Source organism: Gopherus evgoodei, chromosome 4 (assembly GCF_007399415.2).
Source record: "Gopherus evgoodei ecotype Sinaloan lineage chromosome 4, rGopEvg1_v1.p, whole genome shotgun sequence".
Classification (NCBI taxonomy): domain Eukaryota; kingdom Metazoa; phylum Chordata; order Testudines; family Testudinidae; genus Gopherus; species Gopherus evgoodei.
The window spans coordinates 154,654,660-154,678,761 of record NC_044325.1 but is presented as its reverse complement, the minus strand read 5'-3'; the positions used below and the strand labels follow the sequence as shown (position 1 = coordinate 154,678,761).

At 40.2% G+C, this 24,102-nt stretch overlaps 2 protein-coding genes across 4 annotated transcripts; both read left to right on the top strand.

Annotated features, from left to right (window-relative positions):
• Window positions 1-3,905: 3,905 nt before the first annotated feature.
• Window positions 3,906-7,634, top strand: LOC115651654 (olfactory receptor 4S2-like). 2 transcript variants are annotated; one of them, XM_030562751.1, is made up of 2 exons: window positions 3,906-3,920; window positions 6,720-7,634. In XM_030562751.1, exons 1-2 carry the CDS (start codon window positions 3,906-3,908, stop codon window positions 7,632-7,634), a joined length of 930 nt encoding a protein of 309 aa, XP_030418611.1. The 2 variants fall into 2 exon arrangements, with proteins under 2 accessions (XP_030418611.1, XP_030418610.1); XM_030562750.1 differs by lacking the exon at window positions 3,906-3,920 and having other exon boundaries at window positions 6,677-7,634.
• A 6,876-nt stretch (window positions 7,635-14,510) lies between these two features.
• LOC115651653 (olfactory receptor 4S2-like) lies at window positions 14,511-18,255 on the top strand. 2 transcript variants are annotated; one of them, XM_030562749.1, is made up of 2 exons: window positions 14,511-14,525; window positions 17,325-18,255. In XM_030562749.1, the coding sequence occupies exons 1-2, from the start codon at window positions 14,511-14,513 to the stop codon at window positions 18,237-18,239; spliced, it is 930 nt and encodes a 309-aa protein (XP_030418609.1). In that variant the 3' UTR covers window positions 18,240-18,255. The 2 variants fall into 2 exon arrangements, with proteins under 2 accessions (XP_030418609.1, XP_030418608.1); XM_030562748.1 differs by lacking the exon at window positions 14,511-14,525 and having other exon boundaries at window positions 17,282-18,255.
• Window positions 18,256-24,102: the final 5,847 nt, after the last annotated feature.

The window sequence follows — 24,102 nt, the reverse complement described above, 5'->3', positions numbered from 1 at the left end:
GCCGCAATCGTGCCTGCAGAGGGTCTGTTGGTCCGCGGTTCCGGTGGAGCTGCCACAGGCATGGCTGCGACAGCTCCACCGGAGCTGTGGACCAACGGACCCTCCGCAGAAATGGCTGTGGCAGCTTCACCGGAGCTGCAGGAGCGGCGTGCGGGGTCGGCGAAATGACCGTGCACCTAGGGCGTGAAAAACTCTAGCGCCGGTCCTGACTGGACCTGATTACCTCTCCAGGATCCTTCCAGTCCTATGATTCTATGACAATGTTGACTATCATGTTATTATAATCTGACATGAGATGTCCCATTAGGACATAACTTAACAATTGTGCACTACTACTATGAAAATAATAAAAGTATGGTAAATATGAAAATAAAGTAGAAAACATTTTAAAACAACAAGTTTGAATTATTTTTCTGAAATTAAGTTTTCTGATTTCTTTTTATGGGAATTTGCTCTGAAGTAGATATGATTTCATGAAAAAAATCATTTAAATCGATATGACATTGTCGGACAGAAAACTAAACAAAAAGCTTTTGAATGCACGTAAGGATTTTCTGTACTCTACGGCCTTGCTAAAATATACCAAATCGTACAGAGCACTTATGGAACAATGGGCCAAATGCTTGATTCATAGTCAAGTGCAGCTGTGTTCCAGCATTGTCAGAAGAAATCATTGCAAAAGATGGAATCTCCATATTTTATTTTTACAATCCAGCAGAGCTTGAAAATCCTGGAGGTTGCAGGTTGCATTAAGAATGTCCTTTGATTGTTGGTAACTCAGTAACTTTTGAAGTAGGACTCGGATCTAATGATAACTTTTTTTTTTATAATCTTATTCTTATCTCAGATAAACACCAACACAGGGATACAACGGTAACATCCGGAGATACTTAGTGTAGGTCCAGTGGGCATAATTAAAACTTCTTTGGAAAACAAAAGTTCTGTAATGACGCAAGTTGCAAACTAAATTATACTGTTACACTCAATTACTTAGCTACAAAGTGAGAATATGCCATGCACAATAAGAGTTAGAGGAGTCTCCAGATGCTGAAGTAAGCTTGGAACAAAAGAATTCCAGACACTGGTTTGCTTCACTCACATTAGCCTAGCTCCTATGCCTGGTCTAATAGTTAAAACAAAGCAAAACAAAAAAATGGATTGATGACTATATCCACAACCAAAGCAAGCACTTTGGGTCACTCTGATCCATTGAGTTCTGTTCTTTGTTTGTGTGGTTTCAGCTTTTAGGTGACCACTGGTATGTTTAGGAAAGTGTTTGCAAACCCCAACCTTTTCACAGATATTATTGCAAATTCTTCTGAAAATTGGTCCCAGAAAGAGCACTTTTCCATCTTTCATTAGTCTCCAGATGAAAAAGTTCTTTGTTCATCCCTTCAAATGGGAAGTAGGAAGTATATCGTATGGCTTAGGTGTCCTGTCTCCCAAAAGAACAAATAGCAAAGATGGAATAGTTAAGATGAGCGATTTGTGAACAATGCATAAAGGAACATCATTTGGCCCAACTACTGTCCAAATTCTAATAAATACCAAATTCATTCAAAGGGAATCAGGTTCATTTGACAAATGAGTTGTTAAGCAAAACTGAGTCTAATTCCCAGTGACTACTGTTTTAAAGGAATAAGTTGACTTTGCCATGTGCCTGCACTGAGAGAGATGTCAGATTCTCGGTTTTGTGTCATTACAGATAGGCTAACATCACAAGTCTCTCATTATGGATCAATGCAGGACTGGTTCCGTCAGTTGGTAAGGGAGGTTGTGGGTGTTTATCCCCACTCCCAATACATCTCTTGCCGAAATGAGCAAGGGCAGCCACCTCCTAAATCTTTGTGGCCTTTGATCCAGGTTCCAGTGAAATCAATGGGAACCTGTCACTGGCTTTCACCGTAAGAACACAGCACCACTGGTGGTGCTAGAGTTCCCACTCCAGCTGTAGGCCCAGAGCAGTCATGGAGTGGCATGTAAACAGCATCTTGTGACAAAATGTGTCAGGACCCCTTTGGGCATGCACTTCCCCAGAGCCCTCACTGCTTGATATTGTTATAATGTCTCTGCTGCAAAGCTTTCTGAATCATTCCTTCCATGGGTCCTTGCACTGTTATGACTGACGCCTGTAACTTTACTGCATGAGCACGTAGAACAGAAATCGGAATATTGTTAAATCTCTTCTTTAAGTGATTGCTTAGGAGTAGAGTGAGCTGACTTTTTAAAAATTGAAAGTTTTTTACCAGCAAAATGCAGATTTAAGTAAACTTGTTGATTTCACTGAATTGTTTTGGTAAGGGGAAGGGAAACTTTTTAAAAGTTTCAAAAAAAAATAAATATTTTGTTTTGATTTTTCTAAAACAATCTTTTAGTTTTTTTGGTTCAAAATGACTTTTTGTTTTAACATTTCCTTTACTTTTATTTAAAAAAATTAAAAAAAATATTAAAAATTGCACAAAACCAAATCAACATGTTTCATTAATGGTCCAACAAAATATTTCATTTGACCCAAAATAAACTTTTTTTAAAACTTTTCAATTTACCAAAATTTTCGTTTTGGTTCAACCCAGAACAGTTCCTCTCCCACACACAATTTCTCTTTGGAATTTCCAGTGAACTGAGAAATCTATTTACATGATTCTATTTAGAAGCGATAGCTGTTCACACCCAACATTTCCTAGAGGGCTAAGTCTCCATTGCTACACTTCTCAAGATCCCTCTTCCTGAGCATTAGGAGACAACTGAAGACTTTGACACAGGAGTTCCTGCAATGTCTTGTTATGTAGAAAGGTGTCAATGGAATGAACCAGATATGAATCACGTTTGCAATAGAAAGGCCTCAAACCTATAGCACAATCTGTTGGTAAAACCTCTAATTGTAAGTGTGAGACACAGAACAACTAAAGGGACGAAAGACCAAATTTGTGAAGGTGTTTAGATGTTGTTTTGCTCCATATCACAAGGCCTGAGTGACTTAGATTGCTGAATCCCATTTTCAAAAGCGATTTAGACACTTAGAAGCCTAAGTCTCAGTCTGACTTAGGCTGCTTAGAAGCTGTCAATTTTGAAAAGGCAGTGTAGCTAAGTCCCTTAGCTCTTGTTATACTGAGAGGAGAAATGCCTAAAAATCTGGGTTTAACTGTCAAAAGGCACCAAACGTTTGCCTGAAAGATGGATCCAAAGCAATATGGCGTAGCTGCCTCTTCACTGTGAATTCCAATGGAATCACCATGAAATGCCTCTGGGAACACATTACCCAAGGCAATGTCAAGCTACCACTATATGATTCACTCTAAATGTTTCTGCTGTAACTTCCCAACTTGTTGGCTTTTAGCTCATGCTAAGTTGGCAGAAATAGGGTTTGGGTGGGTTACTCACTTAGGGATGCCACAAAGGGCACTCTGAGCCTTGTGTCTATTCAGCAGGAGGGGCATCAGATTCCTTCACCTTCCCCATCATCTTGGATGTGTGGATTCTGTGCTCTCCTCTTCCATTTGTTGCAGCCACTCTCTGGTGGCACAGAGCTAGCACACAGAGACCCCCACCAAGGCATGGATCATGAGACCTAGGAGCAGTATGGGGATGCCTGAAGGCTCGGTGCTGCCAAATTCAATAGAGAGAGAGAAAAGTCCGAGCAAACAGTTTGTGAACAACTCAGAAGTGAAAATTACCCATCTGAGCATTGTCATGTATGCTTAAGAGCTACAAATATGGTCAAAGAAAATCAATATTGCTTGTATGGATCATTTGCTCAGCAAAAATGGGGATAAATTCTCAATGAATGCTATGTCAATGAGATAGTTTGAGTGTCTCATATGGTTGCTTGATCTGGCCATATCATTGCAATTGTGGTTTCATGACACAACGTTGTGTTGCCACAGGGAATAACTAACTCGTCTCTTATGATTGACCTGTTTGTCTATGGCTGCAAAAGTAGAAGGGAGGGTATCGAGCCATATTCTCTTCCCTCCTGCCCCTATGTACAGATTTTGAAAAGCCATACAAAGTACAAACATCTTCTATATCCTTGATTCCCTGGTCTCACTCCTGTTTGTGTAGCAGCCTCCATCTGTGACACCCAACACACCAAGGATTTAACTGGGGATCTCCGGAGGTAAAGGCAGGAGTTGGTACAGCTTGAATTAAAGAGCAACAGCTTCAGCACTTAGGCGCATAGGAAGGTCGGAGACACGCGTTCACTAGTGAGTTACACTTCACTGTGAATGGTATCAAGTGCCTGTATGAGCTGGGAGGTCCCAACACCAGTCATGCTCCTAGACTTCCCTCACTTTCCACAGCAGTGGCACCCCAGACTAAGCATAGGGTGGAATAGAAGATAATATCCTGGAATGGGAGCTGCAGTGGCCACATCACCAGGCATTTTCTCAGAACTCCCGTCATCCTGTGCAGCCAGGGTGTCTCTGAGAACTGATGCTGGAGTGAAATCCCATTGCCTCGGTCTTGTTACAAGCCCGGGTCCTGTCACAGCTGAGTCACATCATCACGTAGAAGAGAAATCCAAGCATTCTTCAGTCCCATATAGAAGTGATTAAGGGGTGATGCAAAAGCCACTGAAATCAACTTGGCATTTTTCCATTGATTTTGTTGGGCATGAGTTCTCTTCGGTTAAGGCCTGATCCAATGGCTGTTCACACACAGCAGGTCCACAGAGCTTGTTGCCTTTTGCCCAAGTTCTCGAGGTCCACTTTCTAAGCATAGGAGTGAAATGAGGAAGTTGACCCAGGATTTCCTGTGCCCTCTTCTTATGTAGGGGACACAAGTAGAAGGAACCAGATACTAGCAAGATCTCTAAGGCCATCACTTGGTGAAAATAGGAGAAGGCAGATGAGGGAGCATGTCATATTGAAAGATGGAGTTTGAAAAGAATGAAAGGGACTAACTCTCAGGAGAGCTTTGAAAGTTTGCTTCAAAGACATATTTAAAGTTGTCGAGGGGAGTGCTTCTTCAAAACTATTTCCAGCGAAGAAGCCTTGAAAAGCCACTGGGAGCTCATTAACCAGGCAATGACGCACTGCCATTACATATTTATTTTAAATATTTCTGCTGTGACTTCACAGCAAGGAGAGAGACAATTTTTCCCAAAGATTTTGTTGGGTCTTAGATTTTGCAGAGCGAGGGATGGGGACGATCTTAGACCTGAGGCTTTGTGAGTTGGGAGAGTGGTTGATGAGAAAAGATTCCTGAGGTCTGCCTTGAGCAAACCACTTCTCTAGTTCGCTTCTTTGGCCTTGGCAGAATTGACAGACAGCAAAGGACATCCTAACACAGGGCTTGTAAAGGTGTTAAGATGAAATTTACAAAGCAGAAAATTAATATCACAGGGAGTAACTGATGACCTTGTAAATCGCCCTCATCAACTGCTTACTGTTGTTCAGACCGGAACACCTTTGCTGCGGGAGCAGCTTAGAAGCAGGAAAAAAATAAAACCCATCACCATCCAGGTAAGTTTTGAGATCTGCAAATACAACCCATGTGAATTTTCCAGCAAGGCTGAGTATTCATGCTGTTCTTTTCCTACTTAGCTTTACCAATGTTAAAAAAAAAAAAAAAGAAAGAACTTATTAGGATTCATTCCAATCTAATTCCCCACTCCATCAATCAGTCTTCAACTAATTCACCTAAAATACGATAAATGACTCTAAAATCTTCATTGCAAGTTTCCCTCTTGAAAAATCTTCATATTATTCTAATTTTATTTTTGAAATGTATGAAAAAGGTTTATTAGATGCTAGTCTGTAAGCCATGACCATCCCCACATCATAATTAATCCATTCCTGCTTATGACAGCACGTAAATACTTTTGTTTAAACACAGAAAATTTAATTCCAGTCACTTCACATCAAATGGTAACACACAAAAGGGCAAGTTCACTAGTAGGTTTCAGCTGATTTCCACCACTCTGGTGTCGGAGTTAACTGGTCAATCAAACAGTGTTTATGGCTACTTTGCATTTTTGGAGGAGCTTTAATAATCTAAAGTTTATCCATGAGTCCTGCTGATAAATTAGCGTTTCAGTTCTAGTTGAAATTGGGGTTTTGTGTAAAGCTGGTCAAAATTCTCCACAGAAACCATTTTTTTCCAGTTAAAAATGGCATTTCAACTAAATGTAAATGTTGTGAAATAATTTTGTGATCAAAATAATCAGAGCAGTTTTCAAAAATTGGTTACTGAACAAGATAACTCAGTTTCATGTTTGCATGTATAAATAAAAACTTTTTTGAGGATTTATGTGCTCAGATGCAAAGGTAAGAGATATGGCTATCCTTGCTTGAAAAAATTGATTTCTGAAGGTGTTTAACAATGCAGTACGAATAAAATAGAACGAGTGTGATGGAAGGGCTGATTGCAAAGCGTAGTTAAGATTAAATTTTTCACTTCCAGTTAAAGTCTTTGATGATTCACCATGGGGGAAAAAAAGAATGAATTGGCTTCAGAGTTTCCACTCTAATAATTTTGAGTATTTACTGTTTACGGCAATATGCAACTCAAGCGAATTTCCTCTAGTTCCTTGAGTTACATAGCGCTCATTTTCATTTTTGGACAAAGTCTACGACTTTAGTCAATGCATCTTGACATTTATCTCATCACCGGTCAATATCTGTTGATTGTTCCTCTCCTTCTTTTGTGTCATGGCAGGTGGATTAGCAGTATTCCATATACCTGTTGTTTAAACTGAGTCCATGGAGCCCACACAGAATGTGACTGAATTCATCCTTTTGGGACTTTGCCACAATGAAATGTTACAGCCTGTGTGTTTTGTGTTCTTTGTACTCCTCTATATCGCTACTGTGCTGGGAAACCTTCTAATTATTGTCACTGTAAAGAACAGCCAATATCTGAAGTCTCCCATGTATTTCTTCCTCAGCTACCTGTCCTTTGTAGACATGTGCTTTTCCTCTGTCACTGCCCCAAAACTGATTGCGGACTTCTTTGTGGAGAGGAAAACCATCTCCTTTGACGGCTGCATAGCACAGCTGTTTATGGTCCATTTCATCGGGTGCACTGAAATCTTCCTCCTCACAGTGATGGCGTACGATCGTTACATTGCGATCTGCAAACCCCTCCATTACACAAGCATCATGACCGGGTGTGTTTGTGGTTCCCTTGTGATGGCTTCATGGGTGGGTGGCTTTGTGCATTCCATAGTTCAGACTCTTCTGACCATCCAGTTACCCTTCTGTGGGCCCAACAAGATTGACCACTATTTCTGTGATGTGCACCCTTTGCTGAAACTGGCCTGCACTGACACTTATCTTGTTGGCGTCATGGTCATTGTCAATAGCGGGATGATTTCCCTGATCTGTTTTGTTGTGCTGGTTGTGTCCTATGTCATCATCTTAGTCTCCTTGAGAACTCGCTCTTCCGAAGGTCGTCGGAAAGCTCTTTCCACCTGTACCTCCCATGTTGCTGTAGTGATTATATTTTTCGGGCCATTAATCTTCATGTATTTAAGACCTTCCACCACCTTCTCCGAGGATAAGATGGTCACGGTGTTCTACACCATTATCACCCCTCTGCTGAATCCTTTGATTTATACCTTACGCAATGAGGAGGTTAAAAATGCCATGAGAAAATTATGGAGCAGAAAAATAACGTTAGGGGTGAAATGAAAAATGGGATGTGTGGAATGAACTTTCTAAGTTTGAGGGGAACTAGCAAAGTTTGGTTTCCCTAAACTTTTATTCTTACCTCGTTTATTAGGTTTTCTGTTTAAGTTTAAGTTAGTCAAGTAAACCCTAAGTTAGTTTTGATAGCTCTGAGCATTAGTTTCTTCTAAGCACTGCATCTCTCATTGAAGAATTGAGAAACCCCTACCGCAAGGCTGGGCCTGTGTCTCTTATCACCAGGTTATCAAGGAAGAGTATGAGTATATTAAGCAAAGCTGTGTAGCATAGAATATTATATTACCATATGTATTTTTGAATAGCAGTAATGCAATTGTAACTTTTTAACTCTGATTATTTTACTGTTTACTTCCTATTTCATTGATTTTAATAAAAAGTCTTTACAGCTATATCTGTGAGCTTCCTTTCATACCCCGAGGGTCCTTTGTAAATTCTATGGAGTCTGATTCGGGACAAGAACTTTTATCTTCTGATCAAACAGATTGGTAAACTAATAACCAATTATTAATAATAATATTAATGAAATTAAAATAGAATTAAATCGATAGCTTACATTAATGTTATTAGTACACCCTAAATCAGGCTACATCTTACCATTCTACTTTGATGTGAATGCTTCCAACATTTAAGGCTTAGTGAAAAGTGGAAATTTTTCCAGTTCTTTGGTCAGTTTTATACCTAATTTCAGATAGATTATTTGTGGTCATTATTGTAGTCCCAGTAGCACTGGAGCAGTATTACCCAGCGATAGCCCTGGACTCCTGCTCTGAAGTCATGGGGTAGTAGTCTTGGTTCTGTTATATTATGAATTTGGGTCAGTCACTTCCTTTCTCTGGACCTCTGCTTCCCTCCCATGTTTTGCCATTTTAGACTGTAATCTCTTCAGGGCAGGTACGGTCTTTTACTATGTTTGTGCAACACCAAGCATATGGAGTCCCAGTTTCAGTTGAGTCCACTAGGCAATGCTGGAATACTACTACCAGTAATAATTTTGCATTATGTTCTCTGGAACATGTAGGCATGTGCTCACTATGAGTATCTGTTAATGCAATGTATATGTTAAGTGCAATGTAAATGGAATGTGTATTCCATTCTGTGCATCCGAAGAAGTGAGCTGTAGCCCATGAAAGCTTATGCTGAAATAAATTTGTTAGTCTCTAAGGTGCCATAAGTACTCCTCTTCTTTTTGTGGATACAGACTAACACGGCTGCTACTCTGAGTTCTGGTGAAGAGATGCTCAGATTCACCTCGATTAATACAGTGATGCTACTTGCCCTTCTAAAGAAGCTACATTCAATTTGAGACATGAACACTCATTAAAATAAGGAAAGATGAAGTTAAAAGTTACTTGGACAAGTTAGATGTTTTCAAGTCACCAGGACCTGATGAAATGCATCCTAGAATACCCAAGGAACTGGCCTAGGAGATATCTGAGCCATTAGTTATTATTTTTGAAAAGTCCTGGAAGACAAGAGAGATTCCAGAAGACTGGAAAAGAGCACATATAGTGCTTATCTCTAAAAAGGGAAATAAAGGCAACCCAGGCAATTACAGACTAGTCAGCTTCACTTCTGTACCAGCTAAGATAATGGAGGAAATAATTAGGGAATCAATATTTAGAAGTTTATAAGGTGATAAGTGATAGTCAGCATGGATTTGTCAGAAGAAATCATGTCAAACCAACCTGATAGCCTTTTTGACAGGGTAACGAGCCTTGTGGATAGGGGGAATGTGTTAGGTGTGGTATAGCTCGACTTTAGTAAGGCTTGTGATACAGTCTTGCATGACCTTCTAATTAAGAAACTAGGCAAATACAATCTAGAAGGAGCTACTATAAAGTGGATGCATACTGGTTGGAAAACTGCTCCCACAGGGTATTTATCAATGGTTCATAGTCATGGCGGAAGGGCAGAATGAGTGGGGTCCTGCAGGGATCAGTTCTGGGACCATTTTATTCAATGTCTTCATCAACCATTTAGATAATGGCATAGAGAGTGCACTTATAAAGTTTATGGATGATACCAAGCTGGGAGGGGTTGCAAGTGCCTTGGAGGATAGGATGAAAATTCAAAATGATCTGGAGAAACTGGAGAAGTGTTCTGAAGTAAATAGGATGAAATTCAAGAAGGACAAATGCAAAGTGCTCCACTTAGGAAGCAACAATCAGTTGAACACATACAGAATGGGAAATGACTGCCTTGGAAGGAGTACTGCAGAAAGGGATCCGGGGTCATAGCAGACCACAAGTTAAATATGAGTCAACAGTGTAAAGCTTTGCAATAAAAGCAAACATCCTTCTGGAATGTATTAGCAGGAGTACTGGAAACAAGACACCAGAAGTAATTCTTTTGTTATACTCTGCACTGATTAGGCTTCAATTGGAGTACTGTGTCCAGTTGTGGGTGCCACATTTCAGGAAGGATGTGGCTAAATTGCAGGGAGTCCAGAGAAGAGCAACAAAAAAATTATTAAAGGTCTAGAAAACATGAGCTATGAGGGCAGATTGAAAGAATTGAGTTTGTTTAGTCTGCAAAAGAGAAGACTGAGAGGGGACATGAGAACAGTTTTCAAGTATCTAAAAGGTTGTTACAAGAAGGAGGGAGAAAAAATTATTCTCAGTCTCTGAGGATAGGACAAGCAATCGGCTTAAATAGCAGCAAGGGCGGTTTAGGTTGACTATTAGGAAAAAATTCCTAACTGTCAGGGTGGATCGGCACTGGAATAAATTGCCTAAGGAGGTGTGGATATTCCATGATCGGAGATTTTTAAGAGCAGGTTAGACAAACACCTGTAAGGGATGTTTTAGATGGTGCTGGGCCTGCCATGAGTGCAGGGGACTGGACCCAGGGCCGGCGCTTCCATTGAGGCCAACTAGGCAATTGCCTAGGGTGCCAGGATTTTCGGGGGGGGAGTGGCATTTTGCCAGGGGCGGGGCAGCAGGCAGCTCTGGTGGACCTGCCGCAATCGTGCCTGCAGAGGGTCTGTTGGTCCGCCGGGTCCGGTGGAGCTGCCACAGGCATGGCTGCGACAGCTCCACCGGAGCTGCGGACCAACGGACCCTCCGCAGAAATGGCTGTGGCAGCTTCACCGGAGCTGCAGGAGCGGCGTGCGGGGTCGGCGAAATGACCGTGCACCTAGGGCGTGAAAAACTCTAGCGCCGGTCCTGACTGGACCTGATTACCTCTCCAGGATCCTTCCAGTCCTATGATTCTATGACAATGTTGACTATCATGTTATTATAATCTGACATGAGATGTCCCATTAGGACATAACTTAACAATTGTGCACTACTACTATGAAAATAATAAAGTATGGTAAATATGAAAATAAAGTAGAAAACATTTTAAAACAACAAGTTTGAATTATTTTTCTGAAATTAAGTTTTCTGATTCTTTTTATGGGAATTTGCACTGAAGTAGATATGATTTCATGAAAAAAATCATTTAAATCGATATGACATTGTCGGACAGAAAACTAAACAAAAAGCTTTGAATGCACGTAAGGATTTTCTGTACTCTACGGCCTTGCTAAAATATACCAAATCGTACAGAGCACTTATGGAACAATGGGCCAAATGCTTGATTCATAGTCAAGTGCAGCTGTGTTCCAGCATTGTCAGAAGAAATCATTGCAAAAGATGGAATCTCCATATTTTATTTTTACAATCCAGCAGAGCTTGAAAATCCTGGAGGTTGCAGGTTGCATTAAGAATGTCCTTTGATTGTTGGTAACTCAGTAATTTTTGAAGTAGGACTCGGATCTAATGATAACTTTTTTTTTTTATAATCTTATTCTTATCTCAGATAAACACCAACACAGGGATACAACGGTAACATCCGGAGATACTTAGTGTAGGTCCAGTGGGCATAATTAAAACTTCTTTGGAAAACAAAAGTTCTGTAATGACGCAAGTTGCAAACTAAATTATACTGTTACACTCAATTACTTAGCTACAAAGTGAGAATATGCCATGCACAATAAGAGTTAGAGGAGTCTCCAGATGCTGAAGTAAGCTTGGAACAAAAGAATTCCAGACACTGGTTTGCTTCACTCACATTAGCCTAGCTCCTATGCCTGGTCTAATAGTTAAAACAAAGCAAAACAAAAAAATGGATTGATGACTATATCCACAACCAAAGCAAGCACTTTGGGTCACTCTGATCCATTGAGTTCTGTTCTTTGTTTTGTGTGGTTTCAGCTTTAGGTGACCACTGGTATGTTTAGGAAAGTGTTTGCAAACCCCAACCTTTTCACAGATATTATTGCAAATTCTTCTGAAAATTGGTCCCAGAAAGAGCACTTTTCCATCTTTCATTAGTCTCCAGATGAAAAAGTTCTTTGTTCATCCCTTCAAATGGGAAGTAGGAAGTATATCGTATGGCTTAGGTGTCCTGTCTCCCAAAAGAACAAATAGCAAAGATGGAATAGTTAAGATGAGCGATTTGTGAACAATGCATAAAGGAACATCATTTGGCCCAACTACTGTCCAAATTCTAATAAATACCAAATTCATTCAAAGGGAATCAGGTTCATTTGACAAATGAGTTGTTAAGCAAAACTGAGTCTAATTCCCAGTGACTACTGTTTTAAAGGAATAAGTTGACTTTGCCATGTGCCTGCACTGAGAGAGATGTCAGATTCTCGGTTTTGTGTCATTACAGATAGGCTAACATCACAAGTCTCTCATTATGGATCAATGCAGGACTGGTTCCGTCAGTTGGTAAGGGAGGTTGTGGGTGTTTATCCCCACTCCCAATACATCTCTTGCCGAAATGAGCAAGGGCAGCCACCTCCTAAATCTTTGTGGCCTTTGATCCAGGTTCCAGTGAAATCAATGGGAACCTGTCACTGGCTTTCACCGTAAGAACACAGCACCACTGGTGGTGCTAGAGTTCCCACTCCAGCTGTAGGCCCAGAGCAGTCATGGAGTGGCATGTAAACAGCATCTTGTGACAAAATGTGTCAGGACCCCTTTGGGCATGCACTTCCCCAGAGCCCTCACTGCTTGATATTGTTATAATGTCTCTGCTGCAAAGCTTTCTGAATCATTCCTTCCATGGGTCCTTGCACTGTTATGACTGACGCCTGTAACTTTACTGCATGAGCACGTAGAACAGAAATCGGAATATGTTAAATCTCTTCTTTAAGTGATTGCTTAGGAGTAGAGTGAGCTGACTTTTTAAAATTGAAAGTTTTTTACCAGCAAAATGCAGATTTAAGTAAACTTGTTGATTTCACTGAATTGTTTTGGTAAGGGGAAGGGAAACTTTTTAAAAGTTTCAAAAAAAAATAAATATTTTGTTTTGATTTTTCTAAAACAATCTTTTAGTTTTTTTGGTTCAAAATGACTTTTTGTTTTAACATTTCCTTTACTTTTATTTAAAAAAATTAAAAAAAATATTAAAAATTGCACAAAACCAAATCAACATGTTTCATTAATGGTCCAACAAAATATTTCATTTGACCCAAAATAAACTTTTTTTAAAACTTTTCAATTTACCAAAATTTTCAGTTTTGGTTCAACCCAGAACAGTTCCTCTCCCACACACAATTTCTCTTTGGAATTTCCAGTGAACTGAGAAATCTATTTACACGATTCTATTTAGAAGCGATAGCTGTTCACACCCAACATTTCCTAGAGGGCTAAGTCTCCATTGCTACACTTCTCAAGATCCCTCTTCCTGAGCATTAGGAGACAACTGAAGACTTTGACACAGGAGTTCCTGCAATGTCTTGTTATGTAGAAAGGTGTCAATGGAATGAACCAGATATGAATCACGTTTGCAATAGAAAGGCCTCAAACCTATAGCACAATCTGTTGGTAAAACCTCTAATTGTAAGTGTGAGACACAGAACAACTAAAAGGACGAAAGACCAAATTTGTGAAGGTGTTTAGATGTTGTTTTGCTCCATATCACAAGGCCTGAGTGACTTAGATTGCTGAATCCCATTTTCAAAAGCGATTTAGACACTTAGAAGCCTAAGTCTCAGTCTGACTTAGGCTGCTTAGAAGCTGTCAATTTTGAAAAGGCAGTGTAGCTAAGTCCCTTAGCTCTTGTTATACTGAGAGGAGAAATGCCTAAAAATCTGGGTTTAACTGTCAAAAGGCACCAAACGTTTGCCTGAAAGATGGATCCAAAGCAATATGGCGTAGCTGCCTCTTCACTGTGAATTCCAATGGAATCACCATGAAATGCCTCTGGGAACACATTACCCAAGGCAATGTCAAGCTACCACTATATGATTCACTCTAAATGTTTCTGCTGTAACTTCCCAACTTGTTGGCTTTTAGCTCATGCTAAGTTGGCAGAAATAGGGTTTGGGTGGGTTACTCACTTAGGGATGCCACAAAGGGCACTCTGAGCCTTGTGTCTATTCAGCAGGAGGGGCATCAGATTCCTTCACCTTCCCCATCATCTTGGATGTGTGGATTCTGTGCTCTCCTCTTCCATTTGTTGCAGCCACTCTCTGGTGGCACAGAGCTAGCACACAGAGACCCCCACCAAGGCATGGATCATGAGACCTAGGAGCAGTATGGGGATGCCTGAAGGCTCGGTGCTGCCAAATTCAATAGAGAGAGAGAAAAGTCCGAGCAAACAGTTTGTGAACAACTCAGAAGTGAAAATTACCCATCTGAGCATTGTCATGTATGCTTAAGAGCTACAAATATGGTCAAAGAAAATCAATATTGCTTGTATGGATCATTTGCTCAGCAAAAATGGGGATAAATTCTCAATGAATGCTATGTCAATGAGATAGTTTGAGTGTCTCATATGGTTGCTTGATCTGGCCATATCATTGCAATTGTGGTTTCATGACACAACGTTGTGTTGCCACAGGGAATAACTAACTCGTCTCTTATGATTGACCTGTTTGTCTATGGCTGCAAAAGTAGAAGGGAGGGTATCGAGCCATATTCTCTTCCCTCCTGCCCCTATGTACAGATTTTGAAAAGCCATACAAAGTACAAACATCTTCTATATCCTTGATTCCCTGGTCTCACTCCTGTTTGTGTAGCAGCCTCCATCTGTGACACCCAACACACCAAGGATTTAACTGGGGATCTCCGGAGGTAAAGGCAGGAGTTGGTACAGCTTGAATTAAAGAGCAACAGCTTCAGCACTTAGGCGCATAGGAAGGTCGGAGACACGCGTTCACTAGTGAGTTACACTTTCACTGTGAATGGTATCAAGTGCCTGTATGAGCTGGGAGGTCCCAACACCAGTCATGCTCCTAGACTTCCCTCACTTTCCACAGCAGTGGCACCCCAGACTAAGCATAGGGTGGAATAGAAGATAATATCCTGGAATGGGAGCTGCAGTGGCCACATCACCAGGCATTTTCTCAGAACTCCCGTCATCCTGTGCAGCCAGGGTGTCTCTGAGAACTGATGCTGGAGTGAAATCCCATTGCCTCGGTCTTGTTACAAGCCCGGGTCCTGTCACAGCTGAGTCACATCATCACGTAGAAGAGAAATCCAAGCATTCTTCAGTCCCATATAGAAGTGATTAAGGGGTGATGCAAAAGCCACTGAAATCAACTTGGCATTTTTCCATTGATTTTGTTGGGCATGAGTTCTCTTCGGTTAAGGCCTGATCCAATGGCTGTTCACACACAGCAGGTCCACAGAGCTTGTTGCCTTTTGCCCAAGTTCTCGAGGTCCACTTTCTAAGCATAGGAGTGAAATGAGGAAGTTGACCCAGGATTTCCTGTGCCCTCTTCTTATGTAGGGGACACAAGTAGAAGGAACCAGATACTAGCAAGATCTCTAAGGCCATCACTTGGTGAAAATAGGAGAAGGCAGATGAGGGAGCATGTCATATTGAAAGATGGAGTTTGAAAAGAATGAAAGGGACTAACTCTCAGGAGAGCTTTGAAAGTTTGCTTCAAAGACATATTTAAAGTTGTCGAGGGGAGTGCTTCTTCAAAACTATTTCCAGCGAAGAAGCCTTGAAAAGCCACTGGGAGCTCATTAACCAGGCAATGACGCACTGCCATTACATATTTATTTTAAATATTTCTGCTGTGACTTCACAGCAAGGAGAGAGACAATTTTTCCCAAAGATTTTGTTGGGTCTTAGATTTTGCAGAGCGAGGGATGGGGACGATCTTAGACCTGAGGCTTTGTGAGTTGGGAGAGTGGTTGATGAGAAAAGATTCCTGAGGTCTGCCTTGAGCAAACCACTTCTCTAGTTCGCTTCTTTGGCCTTGGCAGAATTGACAGACAGCAAAGGACATCCTAACACAGGGCTTGTAAAGGTGTTAAGATGAAATTTACAAAGCAGAAAATTAATATCACAGGGAGTAACTGATGACCTTGTAAATCGCCCTCATCAACTGCTTACTGTTGTTCAGACCGGAACACCTTTGCTGCGGGAGCAGCTTAGAAGCAGGAAAAAATAAAACCCATCACCATCCAGGTAAGTTTTGAGATCTGCAAATACAACCCATGTGAATTTTCCAGCAAGGCTGAGTATTTCATGCTGTTCTTTTCCTACTTAGCTTTACCAATGTTAAAAAAAAAAAAAAAGAAAGAACTTATTAGGATTCATTCCAATCTAATTCCCCACTCCATCAATCAGTCTTCAACTAATTCACCTAAAATACGATAAATGACTCTAAAATCTTCATTGCAAGTTTCCCTCTTGAAAAATCTTCATATTATTCTAATTTTATTTTTGAAATGTATGAAAAAGGTTTATTAGATGCTAGTCTGTAAGCCATGACCATCCCCACATCATAATTAATCCATTCCTGCTTATGACAGCACGTAAATACTTTTGTTTAAACACAGAAAATTTAATTCCAGTCACTTCACATCAAATGGTAACACACAAAAGGGCAAGTTCACTAGTAGGTTTCAGCTGATTTCCACCACTCTGGTGTCGGAGTTAACTGGTCAATCAAACAGTGTTTATGGCTACTTTGCATTTTTGGAGGAGCTTTAATAATCTAAAGTTTATCCATGAGTCCTGCTGATAAATTAGCGTTTCAGTTCTAGTTGAAATTGGGGTTTTGTGTAAAGCTGGTCAAAATTCTCCACAGAAACCATTTTTTCCAGTTAAAAATGGCATTTCAACTAAATGTAAATGTTGTGAAATAATTTTGTGATCAAAATAATCAGAGCAGTTTTCAAACATTGGTTACTGAACAAGATAACTCAGTTTCATGTTTGCATGTATAAATAAAAACTTTTTTGAGGATTTATGTGCTCAGATGCAAAGGTAAGAGATATGGCTATCCTTGCTTGAAAAAATTGATTTCTGAAGGTGTTTAACAATGCAGTACGAATAAAATAGAACGAGTGTGATGGAAGGGCTGATTGCAAAGCGTAGTTAAGATTAAATTTTTCACTTCCAGTTAAAGTCTTTGATGATTCACCATGGGGGAAAAAAAGAATGAATTGGCTTCAGAGTTTCCACTCTAATAATTTTGAGTATTTACTGTTTACGGCAATATGCAACTCAAGCGAATTTCCTCTAGTTCCTTGAGTTACATAGCGCTCATTTTCATTTTTGGACAAAGTCTACGACTTTAGTCAATGCATCTTGACATTTATCTCATCACCGGTCAATATCTGTTGATTGTTCCTCTCCTTCTTTTGTGTCATGGCAGGTGGATTAGCAGTATTCCATATACCTGTTGTTTAAACTGAGTCCATGGAGCCCACACAGAATGTGACTGAATTCATCCTTTTGGGACTTTGCCACAATGAAATGTTACAGCCTGTGTGTTTTGTGTTCTTTGTACTCCTCTATATCGCTACTGTGCTGGGAAACCTTCTAATTATTGTCACTGTAAAGAACAGCCAATATCTGAAGTCTCCCATGTATTTCTTCCTCAGCTACCTGTCCTTTGTAGACATGTGCTTTTCCTCTGTCACTGCCCCAAAACTGATTGCGGACTTCTTTGTGGAGAGGAAAACCATCTCCTTTGACGGCTGCATAGCACAGCTGTTTATGGTCCATTTCATCGGGTGCACTGAAATCTTCCTCCTCACAGTGATGGCGTACGATCGTTACATTGCGATCTGCAAACCCCTCCATTACACAAGCATCATGACCGGGTGTGTTTGTGGTTCCCTTGTGATGGCTTCATGGGTGGGTGGCTTTGTGCATTCCATAGTTCAGACTCTTCTGACCATCCAGTTACCCTTCTGTGGGCCCAACAAGATTGACCACTATTTCTGTGATGTGCACCCTTTGCTGAAACTGGCCTGCACTGACACTTATCTTGTTGGCGTCATGGTCATTGTCAATAGCGGGATGATTTCCCTGATCTGTTTTGTTGTGCTGGTTGTGTCCTATGTCATCATCTTAGTCTCCTTGAGAACTCGCTCTTCCGAAGGTCGTCGGAAAGCTCTTTCCACCTGTACCTCCCATGTTGCTGTAGTGATTATATTTTTCGGGCCATTAATCTTCATGTATTTAAGACCTTCCACCACCTTCTCCGAGGATAAGATGGTCACGGTGTTCTACACCATTATCACCCCTCTGCTGAATCCTTTGATTTATACCTTACGCAATGAGGAGGTTAAAAATGCCATGAGAAAATTATGGAGCAGAAAAATAACGTTAGGGGTGAAATGAAAAATGGGATGTGTGGAATGAAACTTTCTAAGTTTGAGGGGAACTAGCAAAGTTTGGTTTCCCTAAACTTTTATTCTTACCTCGTTTATTAGGTTTTCTGTTTAAGTTTAAGTTAGTCAAGTAAACCCTAAGTTAGTTTTGATAGCTCTGAGCATTAGTTTCTTCTAAGCACTGCATCTCTCATTGAAGAATTGAGAAACCCCTACCGCAAGGCTGGGCCTGTGTCTCTTATCACCAGGTTATCAAGGAAGAGTATGAGTATATTAAGCAAAGCTGTGTAGCATAGAATATTATATTACCATATGTATTTTTTGAATAGCAGTAATGCAATTGTAACTTTTTAACTCTGATTATTTTACTGTTTACTTCCTATTTCATTGATTTTAATAAAAAGTCTTTACAGCTATATCTGTGAGCTTCCTTTCATACCCCGAGGGTCCTTTGTAAATTCTATGGAGTCTGATTCGGGACAAGAACTTTTATCTTCTGATCAAACAGATTGGTAAACTAATAACCAATTATTAATAATAATATTAATGAAATTAAAATAGAATTAAATCGATAGCTTACATTAATGTTATTAGTACACCCTAAATCAGGCTACATCTTACCATTCTACTTTGATGTGAATGCTTCCAACATTTAAGGCTTAGTGAAAAGTGGAAATTTTTCCAGTTCTTTGGTCAGTTTTATACCTAATTTCAGATAGATTATTTGTGGTCATTATTGTAGTCCCAGTAGCACTGGAGCAGTATTACCCAGCGATAGCCCTGGACTCCTGCTCTGAAGTCATGGGGTAGTAGTCTTGGTTCTGTTATATTATGAATTTGGGTCAGTCACTTCCTTTCTCTGGACCTCTGCTTCCCTCCCATGTTTTGCCATTTTAGACTGTAATCTCTTCAGGGCAGGTACGGTCTTTTACTATGTTTGTGCAACACCAAGCATATGGAGTCCCAGTTTCAGTTGAGTCCACTAGGCAATGCTGGAATACTACTACCAGTAATAATTTTGCATTATGTTCTCTGGAACATGTAGGCATGTGCTCACTATGAGTATCTGTTAATGCAATGTATATGTTAAGTGCAATGTAAATGGAATGTGTATTCCATTCTGTGCATCCGAAGAAGTGAGCTGTAGCCCATGAAAGCTTATGCTGAAATAAATTTGTTAGTCTCTAAGGTGCCATAAGTACTCCTCTTCTTTTTGTGGATACAGACTAACACGGCTGCTACTCTGAGTTCTGGTGAAGAGATGCTCAGATTCACCTCGATTAATACAGTGATGCTACTTGCCCTTCTAAAGAAGCTACATTCAATTTGAGACATGAACACTCATTAAAATAAGGAAAGATGAAGTTAAAAGTTACTTGGACAAGTTAGATGTTTTCAAGTCACCAGGACCTGATGAAATGCATCCTAGAATACCCAAGGAACTGGCCTAGGAGATATCTGAGCCATTAGTTATTATTTTTGAAAAGTCCTGGAAGACAAGAGAGATTCCAGAAGACTGGAAAAGAGCACATATAGTGCTTATCTCTAAAAAGGGAAATAAAGGCAACCCAGGCAATTACAGACTAGTCAGCTTCACTTCTGTACCAGCTAAGATAATGGAGGAAATAATTAGGGAATCAATATTTAGAAGTTTATAAGGTGATAAGTGATAGTCAGCATGGATTTGTCAAGAAGAAATCATGTCAAACCAACCTGATAGCCTTTTTGACAGGGTAACGAGCCTTGTGGATAGGGGGAATGTGTTAGGTGTGGTATAGCTCGACTTTAGTAAGGCTTGTGATACAGTCTTGCATGACCTTCTAATTAAGAAACTAGGCAAATACAATCTAGAAGGAGCTACTATAAAGTGGATGCATAACTGGTTGGAAAACTGCTCCCACAGGGTATTTATCAATGGTTCATAGTCATGGCGGAAGGGCAGAATGAGTGGGGTCCTGCAGGGATCAGTTCTGGGACCATTTTATTCAATGTCTTCATCAACCATTTAGATAATGGCATAGAGAGTGCACTTATAAAGTTTATGGATGATACCAAGCTGGGAGGGGTTGCAAGTGCCTTGGAGGATAGGATGAAAATTCAAAATGATCTGGAGAAACTGGAGAAGTGTTCTGAAGTAAATAGGATGAAATTCAAGAAGGACAAATGCAAAGTGCTCCACTTAGGAAGCAACAATCAGTTGAACACATACAGAATGGGAAATGACTGCCTTGGAAGGAGTACTGCAGAAAGGGATCCGGGGTCATAGCAGACCACAAGTTAAATATGAGTCAACAGTGTAAAGCTTTTGCAATAAAAGCAAACATCCTTCTGGAATGTATTAGCAGGAGTACTGGAAACAAGACACCAGAAGTAATTCTTTTGTTATACTCTGCACTGATTAGGCTTCAATTGGAGTACTGTGTCCAGTTGTGGGTGCCACATTTCAGGAAGGATGTGGCTAAATTGCAGGGAGTCCAGAGAAGAGCAACAAAAAATTATTAAAGGTCTAGAAAACATGAGCTATGAGGGCAGATTGAAAGAATTGAGTTTGTTTAGTCTGCAAAAGAGAAGACTGAGAGGGGACATGAGAACAGTTTTCAAGTATCTAAAAGGTTGTTACAAGAAGGAGGGAGAAAAATTATTCTCAGTCTCTGAGGATAGGACAAGCAATCGGCTTAAATAGCAGCAAGGGCGGTTTAGGTTGACTATTAGGAAAAAATTCCTAACTGTCAGGGTGGATCGGCACTGGAATAAATTGCCTAAGGAGGTTGTGGATATTCCATGATCGGAGATTTTTAAGAGCAGGTTAGACAAACACCTGTAAGGGATGTTTTAGATGGTGCTGGGCCTGCCATGAGTGCAGGGGACTGGACCCAGGGCCGGCGCTTCCATTGAGGCCAACTAGGCAATTGCCTAGGGTGCCAGGATTTTCGGGGAGTGGCATTTTGCCAGGGGCGGGGCAGCAGGCAGCTCTGGTGGACCTGCCGCAATCGTGCCTGCAGAGGGTCTGTTGGTCCGCGGTTCCGGTGGAGCTGCCACAGGCATGGCTGCGACAGCTCCACCGGAGCTGCGGACCAACGGACCCTCCGCAGAAATGGCTGTGGCAGCTTCACCGGAGCTGCAGGAGCGGCGTGCGGGGTCGGCGAAATGACCGTGCACCTAGGGCGTGAAAAACTCTAGCGCCGGTCCTGACTGGACCTGATTACCTCTCCAGGATCCTTCCAGTCCTATGATTCTATGACAATGTTGACTATCATGTTATTATAATCTGACATGAGATGTCCCATTAGGACATAACTTAACAATTGTGCACTACTACTATGAAAATAATAAAAGTATGGTAAATATGAAAATAAAGTAGAAAACATTTTAAAACAACAAGTTTGAATTATTTTTCTGAAATTAAGTTTTCTGATTTCTTTTTATGGGAATTTGCACTGAAGTAGATATGATTTCATGAAAAAAATCATTTAAATCGATATGACATTGTCGGACAGAAAACTAAACAAAAAGCTTTTGAATGCACGTAAGGATTTTCTGTACTCTACGGCCTTGCTAAAATATACCAAATCGTACAGAGCACTTATGGAACAATGGGCCAAATGCTTGATTCATAGTCAAGTGCAGCTGTGTTCCTGCATTGTCAGCAGAAATCATTGCAAAAGATGGAATCTCCATATTTTATTTTTACAATCCAGCAGAGCTTGAAAATCCTGGAGGTTGCAGGTTGCATTAAGAATGTCCTTTGATTGTTGGTAACTCAGTAATTTTTGAAGTAGGACTCGGATCTAATGATAACTTTTTTTTTTATAATCTTATTCTTATCTCAGATAAACACCAACACAGGGATACAACGGTAACATCCGGAGATACTTAGTGTAGGTCCAGTGGGCATAATTAAAACTTCTTTGGAAAACAAAAGTTCTGTAATGACGCAAGTTGCAAACTAAATTATACTGTTACACTCAATTACTTAGCTACAAAGTGAGAATATGCCATGCACAATAAGAGTTAGAGGAGTCTCCAGATGCTGAAGTAAACTTGGAACAAAAGAATTCCAGACACTGATTTGCTTCACTCACATTAGCCCAGCTCCTATGCCTGGTCTAATAGTTAAAACAAAGCAAAACAAAAAAATGGATTGATGACTATATCCACAACCAAAGCAAGCACTTTGGGTCACTCTGATCCATTGAGTTCTGTTCTTTGTTTTGTGTGGTTTCAGCTTTTAGGTGACCACTGGTATGTTTAGGAAAGTGTTTGCAAACCCCAACCTTTTCACAGATATTATTGCAAATTCTTCTGAAAATTGGTCCCAGAAAGAGCACTTTTCCATCTTTCATTAGTCTCCAGATGAAAAAGTTCTTTGTTCATCCCTTCAAATGGGAAGTAGGAAGTATATCGTATGGCTTAGGTGTCCTGTCTCCCAAAAGAACAAATAGCAAAGATGGAATAGTTAAGATGAGCGATTTGTGAACAATGCATAAAGGAACATCATTTGGCCCAACTACTGTCCAAATTCTAATAAATACCAAATTCATTCAAAGGGAATCAGGTTCATTTGACAAATGAGTTGTTAAGCAAAACTGAGTCTAATTCCCAGTGACTACTGTTTTAAAGGAATAAGTTGACTTTGCCATGTGCCTGCACTGAGAGAGATGTCAGATTCTCGGTTTTGTGTCATTACAGATAGGCTAACATCACAAGTCTCTCATTATGGATCAATGCAGGACTGGTTCCGTCAGTTGGTAAGGGAGGTTGTGGGTGTTTATCCCCACTCCCAATACATCTCTTGCCGAAATGAGCAAGGGCAGCCACCTCCTAAATCTTTGTGGCCTTTGATCCAGGTTCCAGTGAAATCAATGGGAACCTGTCACTGGCTTTCACCGTAAGAACACAGCACCACTGGTGGTGCTAGAGTTCCCACTCCAGCTGTAGGCCCAGAGCAGTCATGGAGTGGCATGTAAACAGCATCTTGTGACAAAATGTGTCAGGACCCCTTTGGGCATGCACTTCCCCAGAGCCCTCACTGTTTGATATTGTTATAATGTCTCTGCTGCAAAGCTTTCTGAATCATTCCTTCCATGGGTCCTTGCACTGTTATGACTGACGCCTGTAACTTTACTGCATGAGCACGTAGAACAGAAATCGGAATATTGTTAAATCTCTTCTTTAAGTGATTGCTTAGGAGTAGAGTGAGCTGACTTTTTAAAAATTGAAAGTTTTTTACCAGCAAAATGCAGATTTAAGCAAACTTGTTGATTTCACTGAATTGTTTTGGTAAGGGGAAGGGAAACTTTTTAAAAGTTTCAAAAAAAAATAAATATTTTGTTTTGATTTTTCTAAAACAATCTTTTAGTTTTTTTGGTTCAAAATGACTTTTTGTTTTAACATTTCCTTTACTTTTATTTAAAAAAATTAAAAAAAATATTAAAAATTGCACAAAACCAAATCAACATGTTTCATTAATGGTCTAACAAAATATTTCATTTGACCCAAAATGAACTTTTTTAAAAACTTTTCAATTTACCAAAATTTTCATTTTGGTTCAACCCAGAACAGTTCCTCTCCCACACACAATTTCTCTTTGGAATTTCCGGTGAACTGAGAAATCTATTTACACGATTCTATTTAGAAGCGATAGCTGTTCACACCCAACATTTCCTAGAAGGCTAAGTCTCCATTGCTACACTTCTCAAGATCCCTCTTCCTGAGCATTAGGAGACAACTGAAGACTTTGACACAGGAGTTCCTGCAATGTCTTGTTATGTAGAAAGGTGTCAATGGAATGAACCAGATATGAATCACGTTTGCAATAGAAAGGCCTCAAACCTATAGCACAATCTGTTGGTAAAACCTCTAATTGTAAGTGT